Source organism: Carcharodon carcharias, chromosome 15 (genome assembly GCF_017639515.1).
Source record: "Carcharodon carcharias isolate sCarCar2 chromosome 15, sCarCar2.pri, whole genome shotgun sequence".
NCBI lineage: Eukaryota > Metazoa > Chordata > Chondrichthyes > Lamniformes > Lamnidae > Carcharodon > Carcharodon carcharias.
In genome coordinates, this window is record NC_054481.1 from 106,407,239 (window position 1) to 106,433,986 (window position 26,748).

Below are 26,748 nucleotides of genomic sequence, written 5' to 3' on the forward strand. Positions count from 1 at the left end.
CCCATTAATGCACCACTTAGATAACACCCCATGGCTGAACTGCACTACAAACAAAGGGAGAAACATTGTGAAAGATAGCTCAAATAACGACAGCAATCCAACAGGGGAACTGTGCAAAGCCGTTTTTCTTATTAATTTCCAGATGTTTTCAATGCTGCACGGCTAGCATTCGTTGTCCATCCCTAATTATCCTCAAAAAGGCAATGATGAGCTGCCTTCTTGAATATAACTGAGCAGCTTGCTCATTCATTTCAGAGGGTAGTTAAAAGTCAACGTCATTGCTGTGGATCTGGAGTTAGATATGGGCTGGACTGGGTAATGATTTCATCCCTAAAGCACATCCCTAAAGCGAACCAAGTGGGCTTCTGATATTTCAGTAGCTTCATGGTCATCATTACTGATACTGAATTTTTTTTCCAGATTTTGATAGAGTCAGTAAACAACAACTTAAATTTAGAACAATAAGGCTTCATTCAACTAAGGTCCTGGCTTTAATTCCCGTTTTGTGCTGATCTGACCCATGGTGGCAATAAAAGATACAAATGCCTCATTGCACCTGGGGTGTAGAGGCCACCAGCTAAGGATCCTGTTCCTTATTGCTACCAGCATCCTAGAAACTGTACACTAAGTACCAGCAAGTTCAGAACATAGGAAAAAGAGAAAGGCTTGAGCCTCTTCAACCATGATCTAACTGCATGGCAGATCTGCATCTCAACTCAATTTATCTACTTTTGATACCCCTTACTTATCAACAACTTATCAATCAGTCTTGAAATTTAAATTCATCCAGCACTCACAGCCTTTTCATAGAATCATAGAATGGTTACAACACAGAAAAAGATCATTTGGCCCATTGAGTCTATGTAAGCTCTTTGCAAGAGCAACTGAACTAGTCCCACTGCCCTGTCCTTTCCCCGTAGCCCTACAAATTCTCTCCAGGTGCTTATCCAATTCCCCTTTTAAAGCCACGATTGACACTGCCTCCACCACCCCTCTCAGGCAGTGTATTGCAGATCCTAGCCATTGGCTGCAAAAATAAAAATCATGCCACTTTTGTTTTTTTTTTGCCAATCAACTTAAACCTGTGTCCTCTGGTTCTTGGCCCTCCTGCCAATAGGAACGATTTTTCTCTCTACTCTGTCTAGGCACCCCAATTTTGAACACATCTATCAAATCACCCCTCAACAATCTCTTTTCCAAGGAGAACCACAATTTCTCCAGTCTAGCCACATAACTAAAGTCCTTTATCCCTGGAACCATTTTCCTAAGTCTTTTCTGCACCCTCTCTAAAGCCTCCAAATCCTTCCTAAAGTGTGGTGCCCAGAATTGGATTCAACATTCCAGTTGAGGCTGAGCCAGTGCTTTATAAAGGTTCATATAACATTGTTGTTATTGTATTCTATGCCTCTATTTATAAAGCCCAGGATCCCATATACCTTTTTAAACACAATGTAACAGAGCTAAGACCTCACACTATACTTTTATGAAATATATATAATCCTGGCTTCTTCCTAAAATTTTAAAACTGGACAATCATATTTTCAAATGACTGAAGCCATGTCTGGCTGTGATCTTCAAACAATAGGAGCTAATCTAACAGTATCGAAGATATTTGCACCTCTTTTTCTCTGAAGAGGCGCGAGCGACCCTGTGGACTGCAGAGACAAAATTCAACGGGAATTATACAAAGGCCATCTACATTTCATAAACTAGATCTGACCACTGGATTATACTAGTCTGCTAGGATAAAGAACCCTGCAATCCTCCCTTTGTAATTCTTAATGCTTGGAACATTAACAATCACAGGAACCCAGACAAAGGAATATACACCCTTTGTAACAGCCAAAGTGGAGAGATGGGAGTCATGTGACATGACCCCCTAGCTGGAGGAATGTATAATATTGCCTTGTGGAGCTGAAAAGCTCAGCCTATCTTCCATCTAGCAAGCAGTAGCTCAGAAAAAAAGGCTCTGTCCAGATTTGAATGCTTGCCCCCATCTGATAGAACTTCTGAACTTCTATGCCATTGCTTACAAGGCTAATTCATCTCTGAATTTCTATCTCATCATGGAAGTCATTGCTACTGGAAAAGTAAATGATCTAGCATCGGTTTTCAGTCTGCCGATCTCAGTGAAGGAATACCCCACTGAACTTTGATTCTGGACTCACTTGAAACAATAATTCTTTGTTCTGTGGTCTTTGTCCTGTAAATCTTTCTTTCCCTATCCCTCATTTATTACATGAATGCACTACGGGCTATGGAGTGATCTCCCCTCCCATGGTTTTTTTTTTTGAGTGTGTGCGAATAAACTAATCCTCTGAGTTTACCCTAACTCGAGTTTGCTATGGGGTTATTAATAAAAACTGGATCACACCAAAACTGAGGGATTGGGAAATACGCCACTGCTTATAAAGGGAGAAACTAAAATTAAAACGCCTTTCTGTTTACAGACGGGTAGTGAGGGAAGAAATCAGGGCAGTTTAAATTAAACCCCTCCTGTGCATAAAAACTATCTCAACCTGTTGTGCCACCTTCAATGATTTGTGCACATACACTCCCAAGTATCTTTGTTCCCGTATCTCCTTCAGAATTGTACTCTTGATTTTGTACTGCCTCTCTTCATTCTTCCTACTAAAATATATCACACTTCTCTATATTAAATTTCATCTTCCATGTATCTGCCCATTCCACCAGTTTATATCCTCATGAAGGCTATCACCATCCTCCTCACAATTCACAATACTCCCAAATTTTGTGTCATCAACAAATTCATTAATATGGATCAAAAAAAGCAGTGATCCTAGTACCAACCCTTGGGAAACCCCATTGCATACCTTCCTCTATTCTGGAAAAAACATTAATAACTTCTGTTTCCTGTCATTCATCTAACTTCATATCCATGTGGTCGCTGTCCTTTTTATTCCATGGGCTTCAACTTTGCTAGCAAGCCCATTGTGTGGAATTTTTAATCAAACGTCTTTTGAATGTGCATCCAGGCCACCTCAACCACATTAGCCTAATCAAAAAACTCAATCAAATGCCTTGAACAAATGCCTGCTGTCTTTCCTTAATTAATCTAGATTCAAGGAAGAGATTTCCAGATTTCCACTATGATGGGTATGTCCTGATTTCACTCCTAAATGACCTAGATCTAATTAAGTTTCTTCCTTCTTGTTCTGGATTCTTCCTTTAGAAGAAGGTCTCTCTGCATTTACCCTTTTGAATTCTCTATCATTTAAAGCATTTTGATTAGAGCATTGCTCAACAGTTTAAACACAAAGGAATACAAGCGAAGTTTATATGGCATGCCCTCATAACTTAACGGCTGATATCATGCTGGTGAAATTGGACCCTTCAAAGGGCAATGTATCTTTCCTAAGGTTCAATGCCCAAAACTCAAGGCAATGCATCAGAATGGGTCAACCAAGGGAGGCTCTGCGGAACTTAAAATTTCCTCACTTCTGCATCCAAACAAACAACATTTTACTGAACCTTTTTAATTACATTTTGTACCATTACATAAGCTTTCAGTGATCTGTGCACGTTGACACCAAATTCTCTTTGCTCCTTCACAGCTTCTAATCTCCCATTAAGAAAACATACTGATTTGTCTTTCCTGGATCCAGAGTGGGCTTCACATTTCCCAGAATGAATTATTTCCTGCCATAGTTTTGCCCACTCACTAAAGGCTGTTTATGTCCCTTAGTAACTACCTGCTTCCATCTACACATCTTTTCATAAAGGTTTTCTCTGCTTTAGTTGTGCCTTAATTATTTTTACATTGTGGTCACATCCTGAATCAATCCTTTTTATTTATGATCAGAGGAGGCAACATTCAGACCTGAATGATAACGATAGCAAAATAATTTTCATATTGCGCCTTTCAGACCCAAAGTTGTCCCAAAATACTTCACAGCCAATGAAGTGCCTTTTACTGTGGCTTATCAGCAATGTTAGAGCCCATGGAAGAAAAGGGACAGTAGCAGCATGGATATGAATTGGCCAAGTCATAGGGAACAGGGGAGAAATGAACAGTTGTTTTTCAGACTGGAGGAAGGTATACAGTGGGTTCCCCAAGGCTCGTGTAAGGACCACTGCTTTCCTTGATAAATATTAATGGCTGAGACTTATGCATACAAAGCACAATTTCAAAATTTGCAGATGATACAAAACTTGGAATTATCATGAACTGTGTGGAGGCTAGTGTTAAACTTCAAGAAGTTATAGATAGACTGGTGGAATTTGCAGACAAACGGCAGATGAAATTTAATACAGAGAAGTGTGAAGTGATTCATTTTGGTAGAAGAATGGGGAAAGGCAATATAAATGAAAAGGTACAATTCTAAGAGGACTGCAGGGGCTAAGGTATCTGAGGTATTATATATGGACAAATCACTGAAGGTGGCAGGACAGGCTGAGGAAGTGGTTAACAAAGCAGACAAGATATTGGGCTTTATAAATAGGGGCACAGAGTCCAAAATCAAGAACTATATTGTAAATATTTATAAAACATTGGTCTCAACTGGAGTAGTGTGCCCAGTTCTGGGCACCACACTTTAGGAAGGATGAGAAGATGTTACAGTGTAGAAAAGATTCACGAGGATGGTTCCAGGGATGAGGAACTTTTTTTAAAAAAAATTCATTCATGAGATGTGGGCATCGCTGGCTGGGACAGCATTTATTGCCCATCCCTAAGTTGTCCTTGAGAAGATGGTGGTGAGCTTCTTTCTTGAACCGCTACAGTTCACGTGGTATAGGTACACCCAAAGTGTGTTAGGAAGGGAGTTCCAGGATTTTGACCCAGCAACAGTGAAGGAACAGCGATATATTTCCAAGTCAGGATGGTGAGTGGCTTGGAGGGGAACTTCCAGGTGGTGGTGTTCCCATCTATCTGCTGCCCTTGTCCTTCTAGGTGGTAGTGGTTGTGGGTTTGGAAGGTGCTGTCAAAGGAGCCTTGGTGAGTTTCTGCAGTGCATCTTGTAGATGGTACACATTGCTGTTGCTGCGTGTCAGTGGTGGAGGGAGTGAGTGTTTGTGGATGGGGTGCCAATCAAGCGGGCTGCTGTGTCCTGGATGGTGCCAAGCTTCTACAGTGTTGTGGGAGTTGCACTCATCCAGACAAGTGGGAGTATTCCAACACACTCCTGATTTGTGCCTTGTAGATGGTGGACAGGCTTTGGGGAGTCAGGAGGTGGGTTACTCATTGCGTGATTCCTAGCCTCTGATCTGCTCTTGTAGCCACAGAATTTATATGGCTAGTCCAGTTCAGTTTCCAGTCAATGGTAACCCCCAGGATGTTGATAGTGGGGGATTCAATGATGGTAATGCCATTGAACATCAAGAGGCGATGGTTGGAAAGTTGGAGTTACATGGATTGATTAGAGAAGTGTTCAAAATCATGAAGGGTCAGGACAGAATAGAGAGTGAGAATCTTTCCCATTGGCAGAAGGGTCAAGAACTAGAGGGCATTTAAAGTGATTGGCAGGAGACAACAGTGACTTAACTGGTCTGGCCTACATGTGACTCCATACCCATACACTGGTTGGCTCTTAACTGCCCTCTGAAATGACCTCGCAAGGCACTCAGTTCAATTAGGGATGGGCAACAAATGCTGGCCCTGTTAGTGATGCCTACATCCCATGAAGGATTAAAAGGAAAAAAATATATATTCTTAAAAAAAAACTACCATAAATTTCTTCATAAACTGCACAAATATCCAAAGAAAAATGAGTCTGTTCCAGGTGATTTTCCTTTCTGGGACAGCCAAATGCACATAGAAATTGAATACATGAGGAACCATTAAATTTTTCTTGATTATTTATTCAGGTGAGCGTGACTGGCAAAGCCAGCATTTATAGCCCTCCTTTAATTGCCCTGGAAAAGGCAGTGGTCTTGAACTGCTGCAAACCTGTGGCATAGCTAGACCCACAATGCTATTATGAAAGCAGTTTTTGGATTTTGACCCGGCAACACTGAAGGAACGGCAATGTATTTCTAAGCCAGGACAATGTGTGACCTGGATGGAAACTCGCAGTTTGTGGTGTTGCCAAGTATCTGCTGCCCTTGTCCCTCTAGGTGGTAAAGATCATGTGTTTGGAAGATGCTGTCAAAGGAGCCTTGGTGAGTTGTAGTGCGTCTTGTGGATGGTACGTAGTGCTGCTGTGTGCTGGTAGTGGAGGGAGCGAACATTTAAGGTGATAGTTGGAGTGCCAAAGAAGCATCCTGGATGGTGTCAAGCTCCTTCAGTGTTGTGTAGCTGCATTCATCCAGGCAAATGGCGAGCATTTCATCACACTCCTGACGTGCCTTGTAGATGGTGGACAGGCTTTGGGGGGTCAGGAGCTGAGTTACTCACTGCAAAATTCCCAGCCTCTGACCTGTTCCTGTAGTCAAAGTATTTATATAGCCGGTTCAGTTACTTTTTGGTCAATGGTAACCCCCAGGTTGTTGATGGTGTAGGATTCAGCAAGGGTGATGCCAGTGAATGTCATGGGGAGACTCCTATTGAAGATGGTCATTGTCTGGCACTTGCAGCACAAATATTACTTGTTACTTATCAGCCCATGCCTCAATGTTGCCCAGATCTTGCTGTATATGGACAGGGACTGCTTCAGTATCTGAGGAGTCACATACGGTACTGAAAACTGTGCAATCAACAGCAACATCCCCCACTTCTGATCTTATGATGGAAGGAAGGCCATTGTTGAAGCAGCTAAAGGCAGCTGTGTCTAGGACACTACTCTGAGGAACTCCTGCAATGATGCCCTGGGGCTGAGATAATTGGATTGCAACAACCACAACTATCTTCCTTTGTGCTAAGTATGCACCATCATGAAAGAACTAGACAAGTAATTAATAAAATATTAATTTGGATAATGAGATTGCAACTCAAGTCATCAGTTGTCAAAATGTATTTTGAAACCAGTCATCATTTACCCTTGCTCCAGCCTGCTCACTGTCAAACAGAAATTAAATACCCCTAATTTCTCTACAAAGCTGGATAGAAAACAAAGCTTATTCAGACTGGAAAATCACGCTGGTTTGTTTATATAACTGAAGATTCTTAAGCCATCACTGACATAAATCTGAATGGTTTAAACATTGCATGCAAAGCTTTCATTGTAGTCTTCTGCAACACACCCCTAAATCTATTCACTTCCAGCTCCTTCATTAGATAGATTGTAATTTCTGACGTGATGGATGCAGATGTCACAGTTTTTGGATTAGGCAAGTTCAGGCAAATTTTTCAGATTCGAAGAAGAACAAGGACTGCTCTGAATAACTCCTATAAATCCATTCACTTACATTCACATATAGACAAAACTATAGTTACAATCATTTCTAATTCAGACTTGTTAGCTGGCTGTATAACCTAATGTCACAAACAGAACTCTCCTCCACATTATTGTGGGAGCAGGAGGGACACAGAGCAGATTGCTAGTTGGTATCCAGGTCACTTGTTTTTCCATTCATTACCTGATCCCTATTACCAAGCCAGTTTTCAATTTAACTACGAAATTTGTAATTAACTGCATGATTTTTAAGCTTTTTCACACATCTCCAACCTATGGAACTTCATCAATAACTCTTAAAATGTAAATAATATCCAATGGATCAGGTAGCTGTTACCTACCACTTCAGTTACACCTCACTGAATTCCAGTAGACTTGTGATGTATGGCCTATTGTTTCTAAATCCATGCTCCTTACACACTGGTTTTGGGTCAAAACAAAAGTTTGTCATGTATGCTCTTCAGCAGATGCTGATGTCTGTCAGATTGGGCTAGACAGTCATTTTCTGACAGGCTCAATCATTTTACTAACGCCTCATGTCATCTACTACTCAACTAAAGAGACCTTTCCCAAGAAAGGGTAACTCCAGTCTCCCTGGGATAAAATCTTAAATAAGGGATATTGGTGCAGGATGAAAAGCTGAGTCACAATGCTATCCTCCTTAACATCATTACATGAGTATCTTTCACAGCTTCTACAGATATACTGAAAGGCAATCTTAAAACATTTTACATATCAATTATATAGTATCATGTGCAGTGAATTGAAAGCAGAAGTTAAGGTGTCTAAATGGACAATATGTTAATGTTAATCCTTACACAGTTGACAGCAAGCAGTACAAAAACATCTATTTTCCCTGAACAGTGTTTTTATTGGCAAGACCTGCAGCTCAGCAGTAATTATGATTCTTGGCTTTATTCTTTGAGAAATGTAAAAGTGTTTATGTTTCACTTCAATCAAATATTTACATCACACAGGGTTTCACTGACATTTTAAAAACTTTATAATTTAACTCTTCAGGATTCAGAAATATTTAATGTACTTTTATACTTTAGAAATGTTATTTTCCAGAAGTTGAACAGAAAATACGGACATTTTTACATCTTTAAGATGGAAGTTATTGAACATTAAGATCCCATTTTCCAATACAATGGACAGTAACTACCTTTCTATTTTTCTGATTCCAATCAGGATGCATTATAAACTACCAAAAATAGACTCTGTTTATTGTTCATTATATTTACTGTTCATGTAAATCACTTAACCAAACTGGATTTGCATCATCTATTTTTTTTCCTAAATGCAGCCAACCATCCGATAAATCATAGGTTTATTGTAAGTCTTTTGATTAACCTTTCAAATCACTTGCTCTGAAAGCTACACCACTTTAGTTCCTCAAGGTCCCTCAACAAGTTTGTATTAACTCCTTTTTAATCTGCTCTGCAACACATTCATAAACTTTTGGTGCTCAATCTTGTCTTTATGCAGTATCACATTCCTTTGCATGTTCCTTGATGTCACCCAGCATTTAATATCCACTGTTACTGACAAATTGAAAAAGTTAATTGAGCAGGCCCACATTACTTGAACTATGTAGGTGAAGGCAGCCTTTTGCAACGTAACCTACTCTGCACCATGCAATTGCTACATTACCATAAATCTAGATGATACACGTTCAGCCTTTTGAGAACAGTTTCAGAAAATGTTTATCACTTCATGTTTTACTTTTCAGACTTCAAAACAAAGACCTTTCAATAGAATAGCTCTACTGAAGATTCACTCTCATCCAGATTTTTCAATACTTAAGATAGGCAAGGATGAATTTTGATCCCCAAAACTCACAGGCCACCTAAAGACATAGATAAGCTTAAAAACAGTTACAAATTACACAGGTTACTAACAATTATACTGAATCTGAACACACATATCAAATGTTTAGCTACAAAAATGTTTGCATCAAAAAAGTAAAAACTATTTTAAAGGAGTGCAGGAACAAACCTTTGAAGATAGAAGGACAAGCTGATAAGGCTGTTTAAAAAAATCTGCATCCTTGGCTTTATAAATACAATAGAAAAGCAAAGCAATTTTGTCAAAACTTCATAAAATTACTGGTTTGACCTCAGACTGTCTAATTCTGGGCAGCATACTTCAGGAAGGATGTCAAAGAGATTTACTAGAATGGTACCAGAGATGAAGGACTTCAGCTTTGTGGGAAGACAAGAATAGCTGGGAACATTCTCCTAAGAACAGAGGTGAACAGGAGATTTCATAGAGGCATTCAAAAAATTATGAAGGCCCTTGATAGGATAGATAGGGAGAAAATGCTTCCACTGGCAGGAAAGTGGGTAACTAAAGGACACAAATTTAAGATATTTGGCATAAGAACTTGGGGGAGAAAATTAGATTTTTTTTCCCCCCAGTGAGTTATGATTTGGAATGCACTGCCTGAAACTTTCAACAGGGATATTTACTTGAAAAGGAAAATATTGCAGAGCAATGGGGAAAAAGGAATGGGATTAACTGGATAGCTCTTTCAAAGAGCTGGAACAAATACAATGGGCCAAATTGCTGTATGAGGATAAACGGCAAAGGATTCAAGTTTTTGAACTGAATGAATTCATGGATCTAACTGTTTGTTGGGTTCACCCTTAAAAGCACCTGTTTATTATGATCTTAAAGTATTTCTAAATGTAAACTGAAACACGAATGAGAACATAATGTATATTAACATTTTTCCTTTCATCCTGCCTTTGCATTTTTAGTTTTTGCCACTTAGCTGGCCACTAGAAGATATACAAGTGCAGCCTGGGGTGATTGATGCCTGGCAATTCCACCTCTTCCAAGTAAGCATTGCTTTCTCCTCGATACTATCCCCAATAACACACAAAGTTAGGACCTTGTAGAAAAATCACAGGCCTGCAACCACCAGCACCACTTCACGACAGCATGGTAAATAATTAAGTATAATACTTGGATGTGCTGCTTTCCATTACCTACCTCCATGTAAAATTCTCCACCACCTTTCTCAAGGCGGCTACAAAAGGAGCCAGAGGGTGAAAATGGCTGATTACATGGGTATGAAAAGTCAATACAAGTAACTATTTACAGTAATGGACAATTGATCATTTAACTTGAATAATAAAGCTGTTATTAACTACCATCACAAGCTACAATTCTACTAAGCGTATTCACTCTATTTGAAGTCTCAGAACCACAAACTTGGCTTTGATTCCCTAGGGTTATAACCCTTATACGCTGCCTAGTGTGTACAAACCATTTAGCGCAGTATGCGTAAAAAAATAAAGTGCATTGTGCTATCAGTTTGCCAATACTAATGCACAATCACCAATTATTTCAAGGAATCAGTGGAGGCAGCTTTTCATGTACAGTTAAAAAATTGACTCTACAATTGAAAAGTGTGTTTGCAAATTGTCAGAGGAAATTTCAGACTATACAGTACCTACAGACATGCATTTCAGTCCAATTTAATATGCGTCGACATCATACATATTATTGTTCGTACACATGAACCAACATAGTTTCACAACAAATCTACTTGGATCTCTCTAAAAATATGGCTGCATAACTTCAAATCAGTGAGGTGGGGTTTAGCTACAATATAGTGATCACTGAAATAATCTGCCTGTACATGTTTATCTACATCAGTTTGCCTCAGTATACGTTAATACCACATGATGCAGTATTAAGCCCAGAAGACGCAACTTTGGCTGAACTGTTTTCATTCCATTTATGGGCATAACAGAACGTGTTCAAACATTATGTTAACAGATGTTATTCCTTCAGCCAGTCTCTAGAGGTACATTAGGTGCCAAACATCTCTCCCAATAAGCATACTGTCAATGGTAGACAAGGGACCTAAGCCAACCGTTTAAACAGTCCCTGCAGTCACGGCTAACTGAACAGAACAGCATATAATTTAAGTTTTATGTAAAAAAACTCTCCCCCCCCACCCCCGCTTTAACTCAAGCCTACCTGAGCAATTCTTCACCAAACCAACTCATGAACAGAAATGTTCCGCGTTGCTAATTTTCTGTCAGAAGATAGAAAATAGCTAGAGGCAATAGCTCCTGTATCTTATTTCAGTTGACTAACCCCCTCTTGATAAAAGGTTAGAGTAACTTTTATCTGTGGAGAAGGGAGGGGAAAATTAAAAGCAAAGGCTCTTAATCTTGAAAACCATTGACCCTTGAGGCAGAAGCACACGACAATAATACCTGTCTGGTCAGACTGCCACCGAGGTTCATTGTGCCAGAGGCGGTCTTGTTTGTCTGTAGCCAAAGCATAACTGTGGAGGTCAGCTTGTAGTGAGCAGTACGTCCACTTGATTTCTCCTAAAAATTGAGTTAAATAAGAATTATCCATCACAAATCCAACAGCTTTTAAAATATATAGACTGCACTTCTTTTTGAGAATTAAGCGTGGAATGCTTGGCTGCAGGGAGTAATTGAGATGCAGACAACTGTATAAGGAAAAGAATGAATAAGCATTTTAAACAGAGAAAAATACAGGTTATGGCAGAGAGCAAGGCAGTGGGGTTATTTTTGGATTGTTCTAACAAAGAGCTAATTCTGATGCAAGTGGTCCAGTGGCCTCTTTCTGTGCTGTAAATGTCTATGACTCTATAATATCACATACAGGAATGCACCAGGTATAATGTAATTATATTTACATATATAACAGTTGATGACAATGCTAAGACCACAAAAATGTTTACTTCAATGACAGAAATGTTTGCACTTTCTCTGAATGTAGAAAAATGTATACCTTACAACCAGCTTGGATGAAGTGTTGTACATTCAAGTTTGCAAATGACAGTTAGTTGAAATATACTGTAAATTATGTAAATGAGAGCAAGGTGTTACAAAGTGATTGGGTGAATGGAGTTCAATGTGGGGAAGCATTAATCCATCCATTTTGAATCAAAGAAAGACAAATTGCAGTAATTTCTTATGGAGAAATTAGGAACTAAGGAGGAGCAAAAGATTTAAGTATCCCTATACACTGATCAGAAAAGATGGTGCATAGGTACAAAAATAATGAAAAGGAACAGAATATTGGTCTTTAGCTCAAGGGTCTTGCTATATAAGTAGAAAAAGTGATACCCCAAGTTATAGGGAGCCTTGGTCAGAAACCATCCAAGTACATATTCAGTTTTGGACACCAAGCCTCAGGAAAGATATGCTGGCCCTGGAAAGGGCATATTGGTAATTCCCCAGAATGATGCAGGGGCTCAAAGGATTAAATTATGAGCTCAGGCGGCATAAACTAGGGTTGTATTCCCTAGAGTATAAACAGTTGAGTAGTGACCTAATCAAAGTAGAGAAAATGACAGAAGAATTCAATATGATAGACAGAGAAACTATTTCCTCTGGACGGGAAACCAGGCAAGGATGAGGAATCTTAAATTGGAGCTAAGCCATTTAGTAGTGAAATCACAGAGCACCTTTTCCACACAAAAGATAGTGGAAATCTGGAACACTCTCTCTTCCCCTCCCCCCACCCATAAGGGCTATGGATGCCAGAGTTAATTGAAATTTTCAAGATTGAGATTGATAAATTGTTAAGTAAGGGTATCAAGAAATATGGGTCAACAGGGGGAAAATGGAGCCGAGGTACAAATCAGCTATGATCTACCTGACTGACAGAATGACATGGACAATTAGGCTATCGGCAACAATTTGGGCTGAAGTCTCGAGTGTATATTTGCATAAATCACTGAAGGTAGCAGACAGGTTGAGAAAGCAGCTAATAAAGCATAGTACAATGGTTATGGGGATCAGGAATTTCAGTTACGTAGATAGATTGGAAAGATTGGGATTGTTCTCCTTCGAGGAGAGAAGGTTGAGGGGGATTTGATAAAGGCACTCAAAATCATGACAGGTCTAGACACAATAGAGAGAAAGGAACTTCTCATTGGTGGAAGAATGGAGAAACAGGGAGCTCAGATTTAAGGTAATTGGATTATTATCTGAAAAGGAAGAAAGGGCTACAAGGAGAGAAGGCAGGGGAGTGGCACTCGGTGAATTGCTCCATTCAGACAGCCAGCACATACACAACAGGCAGAATGGCCTTCTGTGTTGTAATCATTCTATGATTCTAATGGGTTTAACAGGCTAAATAGCCACTTCTGTTCATATGTAACTCAAAAAATTTCACAGGAATGTGTTAGTACCTACATCCATTAAAGGTTTTGTTTCTCCATTGTTTGAGGTTTTGGTCTGTACACTTTCTGTAGATTAACGCAAAGCTGTAAACAGAAAGTAGTGACTTTGCAGCTCAGGCATGCTTAAGGGAACTCCATAGTGTTGGGATATTAATTTTATATTGTGTACAGTAGGCTGTGATGGTGTGCCAAAATGACAAATCTATAGTGGATTATGAGCTTGGTTACGGTGCTTCTGGTAAATTCTACGTTTTTAGTTGGCAAAATAGACCACTTCACAATATCTTGTCTGGCAAAGAGGCTGACCTGCAATATCTTTGCAAGTTTTTGAAAAATATGTCAACTTAGATAGCTCTGGAAGAGTGACACTCAGGGAATAGCAACTTTCATTCTGCATTTTACATTGTCTATGTGCTTCCTGTCTCCTGTTGAAAAGCCAATAGAAAGGCACTCCAGGCCTGCTATCAGGACACAAGATGTGTTGGTTCACCCACTTTGTATTACAATGCGCAGTGGCAGGGGTACTGCACCATGCTATCAGTGGAACACATGCACTGTGAAAGTGCATCATGGTACAGAAGTTAGATTTAGATAACAGTTACTGGTCAATACAATCTTAAAATCAAAACTTTGAACTGCGTAGCAATCCTTGAGCTCTCAGCATACAATGAATTATCTTCAAGGGGGACTATAGCATACTATAGCATAGTGGCAATTTTATTGGCCTAGTAAAGCAGGCCTGAACTAATGCTCTGGAGACAAGAGATCAAATTCCACCACAACAGCTGAAGGAATTTAAATTCAATTAATAAACAAAAATCTGGAATGAAACAATCATGAATCTACTGGATTGTTGGAAAAATCCATTTGGTTCATTCCCTAAGGGGAAGAAATCTGCCATCCTTATCCAGTCTGGCCAAAATGTGATTCCACTCAGTTCACCACCACATGCTCAAGGGCAATTACAGATGAGCAATAAATGCTGGTCTTGGCAGGGATGCTCATCCTAAGAATTAATTTTTAAAAACTTTTTAAACTTAGCTAGTTCTATCCAGCATTTACTAACTTTCCTCAAGGATGTACCTGAACTTCCACCACATGTATGGAGTCCCAGCAGCCTTTGATCTTTTTTGATCCATCACCAGCTTTCTTGATGAGTATCACACCGGCAAAACCGTGGTCTAAGTCCCAGAGGTAGACAGAAGAGACCCCTCCTTCAAAGTATCTGCCATTCACAGGAAAATGTAAGTTAATAGAATAGGACTGCTTCAAGAACAAAAGGCTTCATTAAATTCTGGATACTTATTATTCTAAGCATAAGCTTCATACACATAAAGCACCCAACTACATAAACAGAAGACTCCTATGTTATATTTCCTGAACTGTATCACAAGTGTGCTTCCCATAATCTAATGACAGTCATTTCCAGGAAAAATCTTTTTGTAAGTTTTCATATTGAGAAATTTCACTGGCAGTTTTTTGAAATTCAATAACATTTCTGAAATAAAACAAGTAAATGCTATCAACAGAACATCTGATAGAAAAGACAATGTTACTTTTTAAGTGGTACCCTTCACATTTGAAACATTGTGATAATTTCCAATAATCTTACTGAATGAAAATGCTTCTGAGAATCAAGTTTTCAAATTTGATTTTTTAAGTGATGCAGAATGTGACAAAAATATTTTTGGCTCTGATGAATTAGTGAATTTTCTTTTGGGCTTCTGTACGATTAAGAATAAAATCAGGTAGTGCTAGCTTTTTCTGAGGGTTACGGAGAACAAAAATTGGCCATTCCATAGGCACTGGTATATGGATGTCATTGTATTTCTGTGTTCACTGTGGTCTAATAAACATCATTTGGATCATGCTGTAACTACGAGATGGCCTTTGGTCTTGAATGGGAACATGTCTCACAGATCATTCCAAGCATTTGGAAGAGCTCAGTGGGTCAAGCCATTCTATTCCGTTACTTGTATCCTGTTGGGCTATTTAGACTTGTGTTTAACGGCTGCATTTAAATAGATGCTGTTTTAAATCCTATGCATACCCAACCATCAAAGAGTATTTATGAGCAATACTTGCTTTTAGTTCCCATTTCTCCAGGAGATTTTCAAAGAAATTTGGAAATATATCTTGGTGATCATGCAACCAGAAGGCAGTCAATCAAAGGCTGTCAAGGGTATGAAACTAATCAGAGGACTGACTGCTTTTCAAGGGTCAATTTTATGTTGAGAGTTAGTGCAATAGAAACATCTTTGCTATTTTGAAGAGAACAGAAAAATTTGTAATTTGTGTGAGCGTACTGTTTATACTGAGCATTGTGCATTTCCCTGCGTAATGTTACGCAAATGTATCTGTTACTTTGTATACAGATCTTGCACTCGGATTGAGTGCATGCTCTGCATCTTATGCAGGATAGGTATATTCCAGCAAGTGGCCAGGGTTCTTGGTTCAATTCCAAGTCTCCGTGATTTATCTAGATATTGGGCAGGAAAAAGAACACACTAGTTTAAAGGAAATGTGAATTCTGTTTATGGGAGTACACTAATCCAAAGGATTAATGTACTCCATTGTAAATCCCAAATATTTAACCGATTATTAGAAATGTCCACAATTTTAACTTTACTTATCAGTAATGGTGTACACTTCAAGTAATGTGCTCTGGACATCTGATGAGATCACTCAATTTTCATAAGGTATCTAATATAATAGACACCAAATATGGTGTAAATGCCATTAAATGAGAAGCAATGGCAGCTTCAGAATGTTAAGTTAATGTGCATCAAAATGATGGTGGAAGTGAGTAAATGAAGATCAACCGCAGGCTCTGAATAATATGGGACCAAAAACAGCAATTGACCAATATGGCTCTTTGAATGCAAATTCAAGGTGCTCAGAAAGTAAACAATAGAAAACAAATCCACTAAATGTGAAACAGCTTTCTGTGGTAAGTGTGATATATCTTTTTTTAATTTGTGAATTTCTTAACATGAATACCTACAAATGCATGGTTTCTGCCTTTGAAAAAAAAAACCTAGCAAGTTCTTGAAAAGGAGCTTTAGGTTACTGTGTATTTTTAGATCTCATAATACAGAACAAGACAGCGCGGAGGGACCACGGAAAACAGGGCTCCGTTGAACAATGTGAAAGTCTGGAACTGATTTGCTCAGTCTATAAGGCCGCTGATAAACACAATGCATTTTAAACGCTTTGACTCTCAAGATCACCTTAAGATCTTATGTTTGGCTTTGCATCCTGAGGCAATGGAATTCATCTTAGCATCTCTAGCCTAAGGAATCATTGCAATGATCTGAGAGACATGCATATAGAAGCATGGGAACTCCAGTTTCACCTCCATGTCACACACCATCATGACCTGGATACATATCACTTTCCCTTCATTGTTGCTTGGTCAAAATCCTGGAACTCCTTCCCCAAAAGCACAGTGGGGGTACCGTCACCACAGACTGCAGAGCTTCAAGAAGGCTGCTCACCAGTGACTCCGCAAGGGCAACTAGGGATGGGCAATTAGCAACGAATGCTGGCTTCACCAATAATTCCCATAACCCAAGAAAAAATGAATTATATACATTTGCCTCTCTTACAGGTACACCCAAATTGCTGCATATCAGCTAGAAAATACTAGCATTTTCATATATGATTATTGGTGTAGTCTGGTTCACGATGCTTCAACATGAGTCCATTCCAAGATTAATAAACTAATTAGCCTGCTTAAAAATTAATTAAGGTTTTTTTTAAATGTTTAATTTTATACAACTACTGCTTGGTGAATAAGCCATGGAATGAATGCTGCATCGCAGAGAAATGGAAAAATCTGTTATGCATTACTCTAGGGAGAATACTGGCAGGATGCAGCACATCTTAAATGTATAATATTCTATAATATAATAGAGGTGCTTCATCAAACTCCAGATTTTGCAGAAATCCCCTCCCAAAAAAATTAACTTGAATACGAAATATTTCCCCGAGGGCAGAGCAATTTTCAGTTTTTATAGACAAGGCTTTTTCCTTGTAAAATATGCAAACTATATCTTAGACAACACAAAGTCTGTTCTTACTTACTTTGCAAGCCCTTTTGCTGACAAATCAGTTTAGGTTTGAATCAAATACCCCTTGGGTAGCAATCTACGCTTCAACTGCTGATTTTTTGAAGATAGCAGTGTTAACCTGACTCAGTTCATAGCACATTTGCCTGAATATGGAAGTTGCACATTCATGCCCCACTCCAGGACATGAGAACATGACTACAGAACTGAGGGAATGTTGTATTGTCCTGAGGTCTTGTTTTTTGGATGACGTTTTAAATCAAGGACCTTGTCTGTTTGCTCATAATTCAATGTTCAGCTCCAGTCACAACTCATCTGATAATGTGGTGGTACATGGAAGCCTACAGCAGAATCTTGAGTGTCCAATAACAGGTTAACATTTTTGCCATAAATGCCAGAGAATTACCAGCTCCAATGAGAAAAAGTCCTGCCACCTCCCCTCTAACCTTCAAAGGCAGCATCATCACAAAACCCCCACCAACACGGGAGTTACTACTGTCCAGAAATCTCTCTAGGCCAGCCATATCAACATATTTGTTACAAGAACAGGACAGAGGCTAGGTACTTTGCAATGAATGGATTATCTCTCAAAGCACATCTACCATTCACATGTCTCAAATCAAGAGTAATTGGGATGTTCATCATTTAGCTACGAGAATGTGGCTACAACATTCAAAAGCTTCACATCATCCATGACAAAGCAGTTATGGCAACATTCCCTATCCCAATGAGCTGTATATCTTTATCACCAGTGCACTGTGGTTCAATATATACTACCCACTGGATACAATGCAGAAAGTTACCAATCTTCCTTCAGCAGCATTTCAGAGTCCTTTGATTTCTACCACCAAGAAAGAGAAGGGTAGCAATATTACTGAAACACCAGCATTTCTAACTAAGTCATACCCTATCTCATGTTGAAAGTATACTGTCAGCTCTTCAACATTGGATCAAAATCCTGCATTTCCCTACCGAGCAATATTGTAGAAATCCTATCACCACAAGGATTGCAGCGGTTCAAGGATTGAAGGTGGTCCATATTCCAAGAACAAATAAAGAAAACATGATTTCAACTTTTATTTCAAAACAAATGAAGGATGATGGGAACAACTAAATTCCCAAAAGATTAGTGGAACAATAAACAAACCATATTTTCATGTTTTTTGCTTCACTGCTGAGATCATAATTGGCATTCTTCTATTCCAGCCAAGTCAATCATCTGAAGTAACATTTGGACAGTTTCTAACATCATACATACTGTTTGCAAAAACAGGGAGGCCTGATCGTTGTTCACCTGATATCAGGGACTCACTTGGACCTTGTGGGGACACAACTTGTCACAGGTACATGCAACTTGGCATTCCACTGTAGAATTTAGTAGAAACTCGAGATACCGTTTTTTAAAAATCCACCATTAGGCAGCCACAATCTGAAGTTAGCCTAATTCCAGGTGATCATTTGAAGGTAACATGCACTAATCTGAGGATAAGTTCAACATTTAAATAGGTGGGCCAAATGATGCTTTATTCAACACCTTAAGATTTGAAACAAAGTTTGCAATGGACAAAATGTCGATGGTTAAATTCAGAGCTACTGGATTAAATGTAGTGCCGAAAACATTTTAAAACTTAACTGCATTTCAGACTTACAGGTCTCGGTACTGATCAAATGCTTTATTGGCTTCAACTTCCAGTTTTCGCAAGCGAGCTGATGGCATGGCACCGTCTTCCAGAGGAGGATCATATTTATTACTCCAAGGCGACCTAAGAAAGAAAGAAGCACAACAATTAGAAACAGGGGATTACAAAGGCTCTTATGAGACTTTGTTTACTTCAGGAGAAAAAAGCTGTGTGCTATCCAAAAAACCTGCAAATACAATTGTTTGCTTGCATAAAGTAAGTTTTAGAGCAGGCTGTATAGTTGCATAGCTATCTGCTAGGACAGAAGGGGATGGACGGAAGCTTGACTAACGATTGCATTTACATATCCCCAAGAGATGATATGTCATCTGTAATTGCAAGCACAACTGACTAGTTCCCACACCAGGGGTGGTGTGATCAGAATCAAACCTATACAAGTGCTTTTGCACAGTGATTTGCAATTAGGACCAGTTTCCTCCTCATGTTAATAGAGATACCTTGAGATTGACCCAATGAGTCGCCCGAACCTAGGGGATCTGAAGTGACAGATCACCAGCAGACTGCTTTTTGAAAAACACAAATTGGAATTTCACATCTTAGGCTAGTTTGTATTTGTTTCTTTCATAAAAAAGTTCACCCATGCTACACTTTACCGGAAAAGATTTTATTTTTTCCTTATCTATTGAGTAATGTTCCTCTAATTTGGTTTTCTAGGATGTTATGTGACAGAAATACAACTTCCTTTCTTGTTAGGTTGTGTATATCTCACGTCTTCAAAATGGAAGCAAGTGCTTTCTTGAAAATTAAAACACCTGCTCAAAAACAGCTCGCCTTATTCCAAACGGATTGTTCAATCTAGGGATTTTTAATTACAACCCCCAAATCCCCAAGTTTTTAAAAATTCTTTCAAGGGATGTGGGCATCACTGGCTGGGCCAGCATTTTTTTGCCCATCCCTAATTGCCCTTGAGAAGGTGGTGGTGAGCTGCCTTCTTGAACCACTGCAGTCCATGTGGTGTAAGATCACCCACAGTGTTGCTGGGAAGGGAGCTCCAGGATATTGACCTAGTGACAGTGAAGGAATATAGTTCCAAGTCAGGCAGGTGTGTGGCTTGGAGGGGAACTTTCAGGTGGTGATGTAACCACATAACTACTGCCCTTGTCCATTTAGGTGGAAGAGGTCGCGGGTTTGGAAGGTGCTATCGAAGGAGCCTTGGTGAGTATAAGGAAGCAGGTAAAAATGCACTTTCCAATAACAGTTAACGCTAAAGTAAACAGACTACTACAAACCATTATCTCATTGGGCATTAAAAGTATTAGAATTTTGTTAGCGTGACTTATCTAAATAAATTGCTTGAACCTCCAAGAGGAAAATATCCTTATAAAACCAACAATTGTCCAATGCTCAGTCACTATTCATCAAACTGTTATGGTTGGAGATGTATAGAGTTGAGAGTAGCAATTTGCGGTTGCCACAATCTTTCCAAGAATTGCCACAAATGCCAAGGCAAATGGATTTTTTTAAACCATTTTATGTTTTAAAGTTAGTCCACACCAGCAATTCAGAAGTAAAGTCACATAACAAGGATTTTAAACAAATATATCAATGTGATCTGAAAATGAATGTTCCATGTATTGCAATGGTGATATATAGTATTCCACCTATGGCTTTACATCTATTTATCACTTAACTGGGCCTATACGAAGTAATTTGGTATTGTGAATATTTTCAGCTTTCTGATGGAAGATGCTATTTTACAATAAGTAATTTACCATGATTGCAGCAATAAATTCTTTCTTACAATAAGCCTAGCAAATGGTTTTAAGATTTTTGCATGTTCTGTCCTCATCTTACACAATACATCAATCTACAATTAGTCTATTAAAAGTCTTCATCTTAATTTGAATCATGTCCCTTAGCCTTTTTTCCTGAAATTAATTACCTTGATCCGCAACATAACTTGAAAGTTTTAAGTAGGGAATCATCTTTGTTGTAGTACTCCAAATGGTTCCACCGACTTCCCTTAAGCCTGACAATACACCATGGGTGGTCTTACTTAATAAAATGCTAGCTTCATTTCCTTGGACTTAAATATTCCATGGACCTGGTTGCACATCCCAACATTTTATTATTTGCTTTTCCAACTACTGTCATAGTTTTAAGACACATCTGACCTCTAGTTGCTAGTGTTTTTCAATCTTGAAACTTTAGATGTGAAAGATGTTTTCATTTTTGAGAAATGAAAATGCAAGGGCATTAATACTAACAGGATGAGGGCGCACTGTATAACGTAACAAAAGAAAGATACATTACTATAATATTTCCCCCACCAAAATTCTGTTGCAGCAAACCTTCCATTTTCAGATAATACTTAATTAGTATTCATTTAAAACATGTATAAGGAGGTTTTATTTCTAAAGAATTATTGTAGACGGATTTAAAAACACAAATGATTAAAAAGTTGTGTTGTAAAAACAATTGGCAGACTTCATCCATATTTATGTGGATAAAGCTTGTTTATTTATATGGTCATACTATAAAGAACAAGAAAAAGAACACAAAATATTAAACACAGATGTTACCAACTGCAGTGACTGAAAGGTTTGCACAGCAAGCAAAAGCACACAAACATAGTTGAAGACCCTGGTAAACTTAACACATTAGACTCCATGAATAGGAATACTGCTGGCTATCATTTTTTTTGTTTTGACTTCGGCAAAAGATACAAAGCGAAGTTCAAATTGAAGAAATGAAATGTTTCAGGGGCTAAGACTGGAATGAAAAGTCACTACCTACGTCTTTTTAAATATTCAAATTTGTTTGAAAAATGACAACACCATGAGCATGGACAGGCTTGCAGTAAGGTAGGCACCTGCCATATGCTCTGAAACTGGAAATTTCCTTGTCATAAGTTCAATCAATTTGCTTTTGATTTATCCATTACCAGGTTCCTCAATAATGTATCCAAACAGTCCCATCCATTTTCAAGTTTGCAACATACTGCATAAATGCAAGAGTGCTGAAAATCTTTTCCTTTTACCCTCAGGCTACCAATGTTTTAAACTCGACTATTACAAACTTACTCTGGAACAAGTCGGGGTCTATTATTGCATTTGACCAATCAGAAATAAAACAAGATATCAATATGCTTAAAGATGTACAACTTCAGGCTCATTTCCCTTTTCCAAAAAGACCTCAGCTACCTCAGTTAATAGCACTCTTACCTCTATGTAGGAAATTCCAGGTTCAGACTCCACTCCAAGGTTTAAGCTGGAATTCCAGTCCATGACCATGGAAGTACTACGTTGTCACAATTGCTGTCCATAGGATGGCAGATTAAATCTGAGGTACCTATTTTTGGTGAACCTTAAAGCCCATATGCCACTGTCTGAAGAGCAGTGGAAGTTTTCCTGAAGTCCTGGACAACATTTTTCCCTCAACAAACATTAAAACATTAACTGGTCATTCATTTCATCGCCATTAGAGGACTGCTGCTATCTGTCTACATGACAGTAGTGCACTTCAAAGTAATTCATTGTTTATGAACTGCAAGAAGTTTTTGAAAGGCCCAAACCCAAACTGCAGGCTTTAAATGTATCTAGTGTCTAACATGGCTAGTTAGTGTTACGCAGAAAACAAATCTAGTGTCTAACATGGCTAGTTAGTGTTATGCAGAAAACAAATCTAGTGTCTAACATGGCTAGTTAGTATTACTCAGAAAACAAATCTAGTCTCCGAACCACTAAGTTTTGAAAATGTCCTTATTAATTTTGAATTCTTATGTTTCTTTCCCAACATCCATTGAATAGATATTGTAATGAAATGGCTGACATAATACTGGTACAAAATATTTTAAACTTGCCAAGGGGATGATAACTTTTTTTGGGGTTGGGGTGTGCACTTTAAACCATCGAGACATGTGCGACCAAGCAAATCAGTCTATGTGGTGACAAATGTGGGCTGTGATTTCTTAGGAAGTAGATGCTTATCAAAAGCACTTTAAAATATATTTCCGTTAAGTTTCTACTGAAGGTACAGCTCTGAGAGAGGCTTGTTTGGAGCAGAGGGGAGAAATGGCAACAGAGTCTAGGCTCAGATTCACACTGAGCAGGTGTCTATGGAACAACACTGCTAGAAGAGTAGAACATACGCCAGCTGCCCTCTCTCTGGAGAATGCTCTGCAGTACAGTAGACATAAAAAATTTTAAAACGGAAGTAAAATTGCTTTCAATTAAATTCAAGTTTTACATTTTAGAATTTCCAAACAAATACACATTTTTCCTTTGAAAATTGTGACTCCAGCTGAAACCATTTGGTAAACATTAGTGCTTCCACAAATTGCAGTGAGCATTAAAATTTATAGACACTAAATTCTGGCAAATGCTCTTTTAGATTGAGCATGCAATCTTCAGAGTCCCGGCATATTATGTAAGCATATGGTGCACATTTTAATTTACAAAATACATCAAGAGCTGTAATTGCCATGGTAACAATAGATGCCAAACATTCTGTATTCAATAATTAGAATTAAATCAACTCAAGAGAAAGCTACACTGGAGTCAGGTCACAAATGATGCCTATTTGCCTTGATCTCAACACAGTTTAAAAACAGAAGTTACAAATGCAAATCAGATTGTGTGCAGGTTTTAACTAGAAGGAGATGGAAAATTGAGGGGGAGTTCTTTTAATTCAATACCCTTCCATCTTTGTGCAGGAAAAATTAATTCCTGACTGACTAAATTCTGCTTTCCTCCCCAAAATACTGTGGCTTAGACCATATGGTTTTCTGTAGCACAAACAGACTTTTCAAAAAGGGTATTTAATTGGCAGTGCAGAGACCCCACCATTTCAGGTCTCCATCACTCCAGGGATGCTGCCAACAGGGAAGAGCTGCCTGCATCCTGGAATGTGCCCATACATTTTAACAGGGAATACAACTTCAGCCGGAGAGCTAATCTGGAGCCATTCAACTTCAAGAAAACCCTCTACAAACATTTTATATATAAAGAACTAGTAAGGGATTAAAAACTAGGTTAACAAGTTAAGTGCATTTTATGTGCACAGCAGAAAGCCACATGGCCCTAGTCACTGTGACTGTAAGGAAAATATATTATTTTCAGAGAATGTTTTTTGTTGAAGCTAACGATTTCAAACTGTGTAGCTGGCACCAGTTTCCTCATAAGGATTTCATTTAAGAGAAATTTAGGAAAGAAAGCTTGTGTAAAACTCAAAAAAACATGAGCAATCTAAAGCCCAAAGCAAATTTTTTTCTGAAGCTAGATCTCATCCCAGATATTGTGTTAGATGCATCAGTACTGAATATAAATATCAGAACTTTAGAAAGGATTGTTTTAATATTCAGAGATGTCCCTTTCAGTAAGGAATATATGGGAATATAATAGTTCATGTGTAAAGAGTCAAATATCCATTGCTTCCTAAACGAAAAAGTATGGATTAATTCCAGAATTCCTGATTTAATCAGCTTGTGTCACATTATGGGACAATCCATATCAATTCAAAAATTGACAAGATTTATTAAAGTTAAAAAAAAATGAAAGCCAAGATTAAAACTGCAACATTTTCAAAAGCCATTGAAACTAGTTTAAGCTTTTAAAGAAGTGAAATAAGCAAGATACCTTCACATTTTTAGTTTCATCTACACATCATAAAGCTCACCAGGCTATCAGAAAACTAAAAAGAGTGTACGCCTGTTCCATTAAATGTGTAAATTAAACCACCTGTTACTTGAGTTTTATGCAGAACAAGCAAGAACCTTGTGCATGATTGATTTCTGCCATTACCAGCAGGACCAGTATCCTTCAATCAGAAAAACAATAAAAGCAGCTTTCTTTAACCCAAATGTTAAGCCTTCCCTCCTATCACAAAGAATCTTGCCATCTACTGGGTCATAGATACCTAACCACAAGCCTGATCATATATAATCAACAATGGCAAAAATATCTCTGTAAAGTGGATCTTCAAGTTACCTACAAACCTAGTGGAAGCCCAGAAATTTAAAACTGGATGTGCCTACAGAGTAAGATGCATAAGAACTTACTAAATAGGAGTAGACCATATGGTCCATCGAGCCTGCTCCGCCATTCAATATCATGGTTGATCTTTGGCTTCAGTGCCACTTTTCCACTCACTCCATTTCTCTTGGCTCCCTGAGACACCAAAAATCTGTCTACCTCAGCCTTAAATATATTCAACGATGGAGCATCCACAGCTCGTTGGGGTAGAGAATTCCAAAGAGTCACAACCCTATTGCGCAATGAGGAAGGGCTTACTGTTTTTTTCAACTCCAAACTGGGAGCCAAGGCTGCTTTTATGTTTGCTGTTATATTTTTTTTGTGAAGGAACAGCAATTTGAGTGGCTGAGGTCAGCGGTAAGTTCACTGAGTCGGAGATGATTCAGACTCAAGTGACTAAATTGACTGGAAAGGCAATTTTACCCATCCATAATACATTCAGTTATGTTTTGGTGATGTGCAGTGTTGGACAAGGCAACCATACTCCAGTGCTTGAACATGTAATTTTGGCTGATAATTCAGTGCTTATTGTGCAATGAGAAAGAACTAATTAATAATCTCGTTGTAAAGGAGCCTTTAGGAAGAGTGACCATAATATGATAGAATTTTACATCAAGTTTGAAAGGGATGTAGTTCAATCCCAAACTAGGGTCTTAAATCTAAACAAAGGAAACTACGAAGGTATGGAGGGCAAGTTGGCTGTGGTAGATTGGGAAACTACATTAAATTGTGCAATAATAGATAGGCAACAACTAGCATTTAAAGAATTAATACATGGCTTATAACAACAAATACACAGTCCTTTGAGGCACAACAGAAAAGTGATCCAACCATGACTAACAAGAGAAATTAAAGATTTTATTAAATCAAAGGAAGAGACTTATAATGTTGACAGAAAAAAGTAAGCCTGAGGTTTGGGAGCTTTGTAGAATTCAGCAAAGGAGGATCAAGAAACTGATAAAGAAAAAGAAAGTAGAATGAGATAAACTAGTAAGAAACAAAAACAAACTGTAAAAACTTCTATAGGTATGTAAAAAGAAAAAGATTAGCAAAGATAAATGTGGGCCCACTACAGGCAGAGACAGGAGAATTTATAATGAGGAATAAGGAAATGGCAGAAAGACTAAAGAAATACTTTGTGTCTGTCTTTACACAGGAAGATACAAAGAACCTCCCAGAAATAAGAATCAAAGGACTAGCAGGAACGAGGAACTGAAAGAAATTAGTAAAAAAAAAGTAGTATTGGAGAAATTAATGGGTCTGAAAGTTGATAAATCCCCTCGACTTGATGATCTACATCCTAGAGTATTGAAATAGGTGGCTATAGAGATTGTAGGTGCATTGGTGGTCATCTTCCAAAATTCTATAGATTTTGGGATGATTCCTGCAGATTGGAAGGTGACAAATGTAACCCCACTATTTAAGAAAGGAGGGAGAGAAAAAACGGAGAACCCCAGTTCTACTGGTCTGATATTGGTAGGGAAAATGCTAGAATCTATTATAAAGGATGTGATAACTGGACACTTAGAA

General features: G+C 38.4%; 1 protein-coding gene across 3 annotated transcripts in view; it reads right to left on the minus strand.

Annotated features, from left to right (window-relative positions):
• Positions 1–26,748, minus strand: part of capzb (capping actin protein of muscle Z-line subunit beta) — a 107,745-nt gene that overhangs the window by 13,381 nt on the left and 67,616 nt on the right. For all 3 annotated transcript variants that reach the window (XM_041206448.1, XM_041206447.1, XM_041206446.1), the window contains 3 exons: positions 19,196–19,309; positions 14,560–14,701; positions 11,528–11,644 (listed from right to left, as the gene is read on the minus strand). In XM_041206448.1, the coding sequence (XP_041062382.1) occupies positions 11,528–11,644; positions 14,560–14,701; positions 19,196–19,309 (373 nt within the window). The remainder of the gene's footprint in view (positions 1–11,527; positions 11,645–14,559; positions 14,702–19,195; positions 19,310–26,748) is intronic.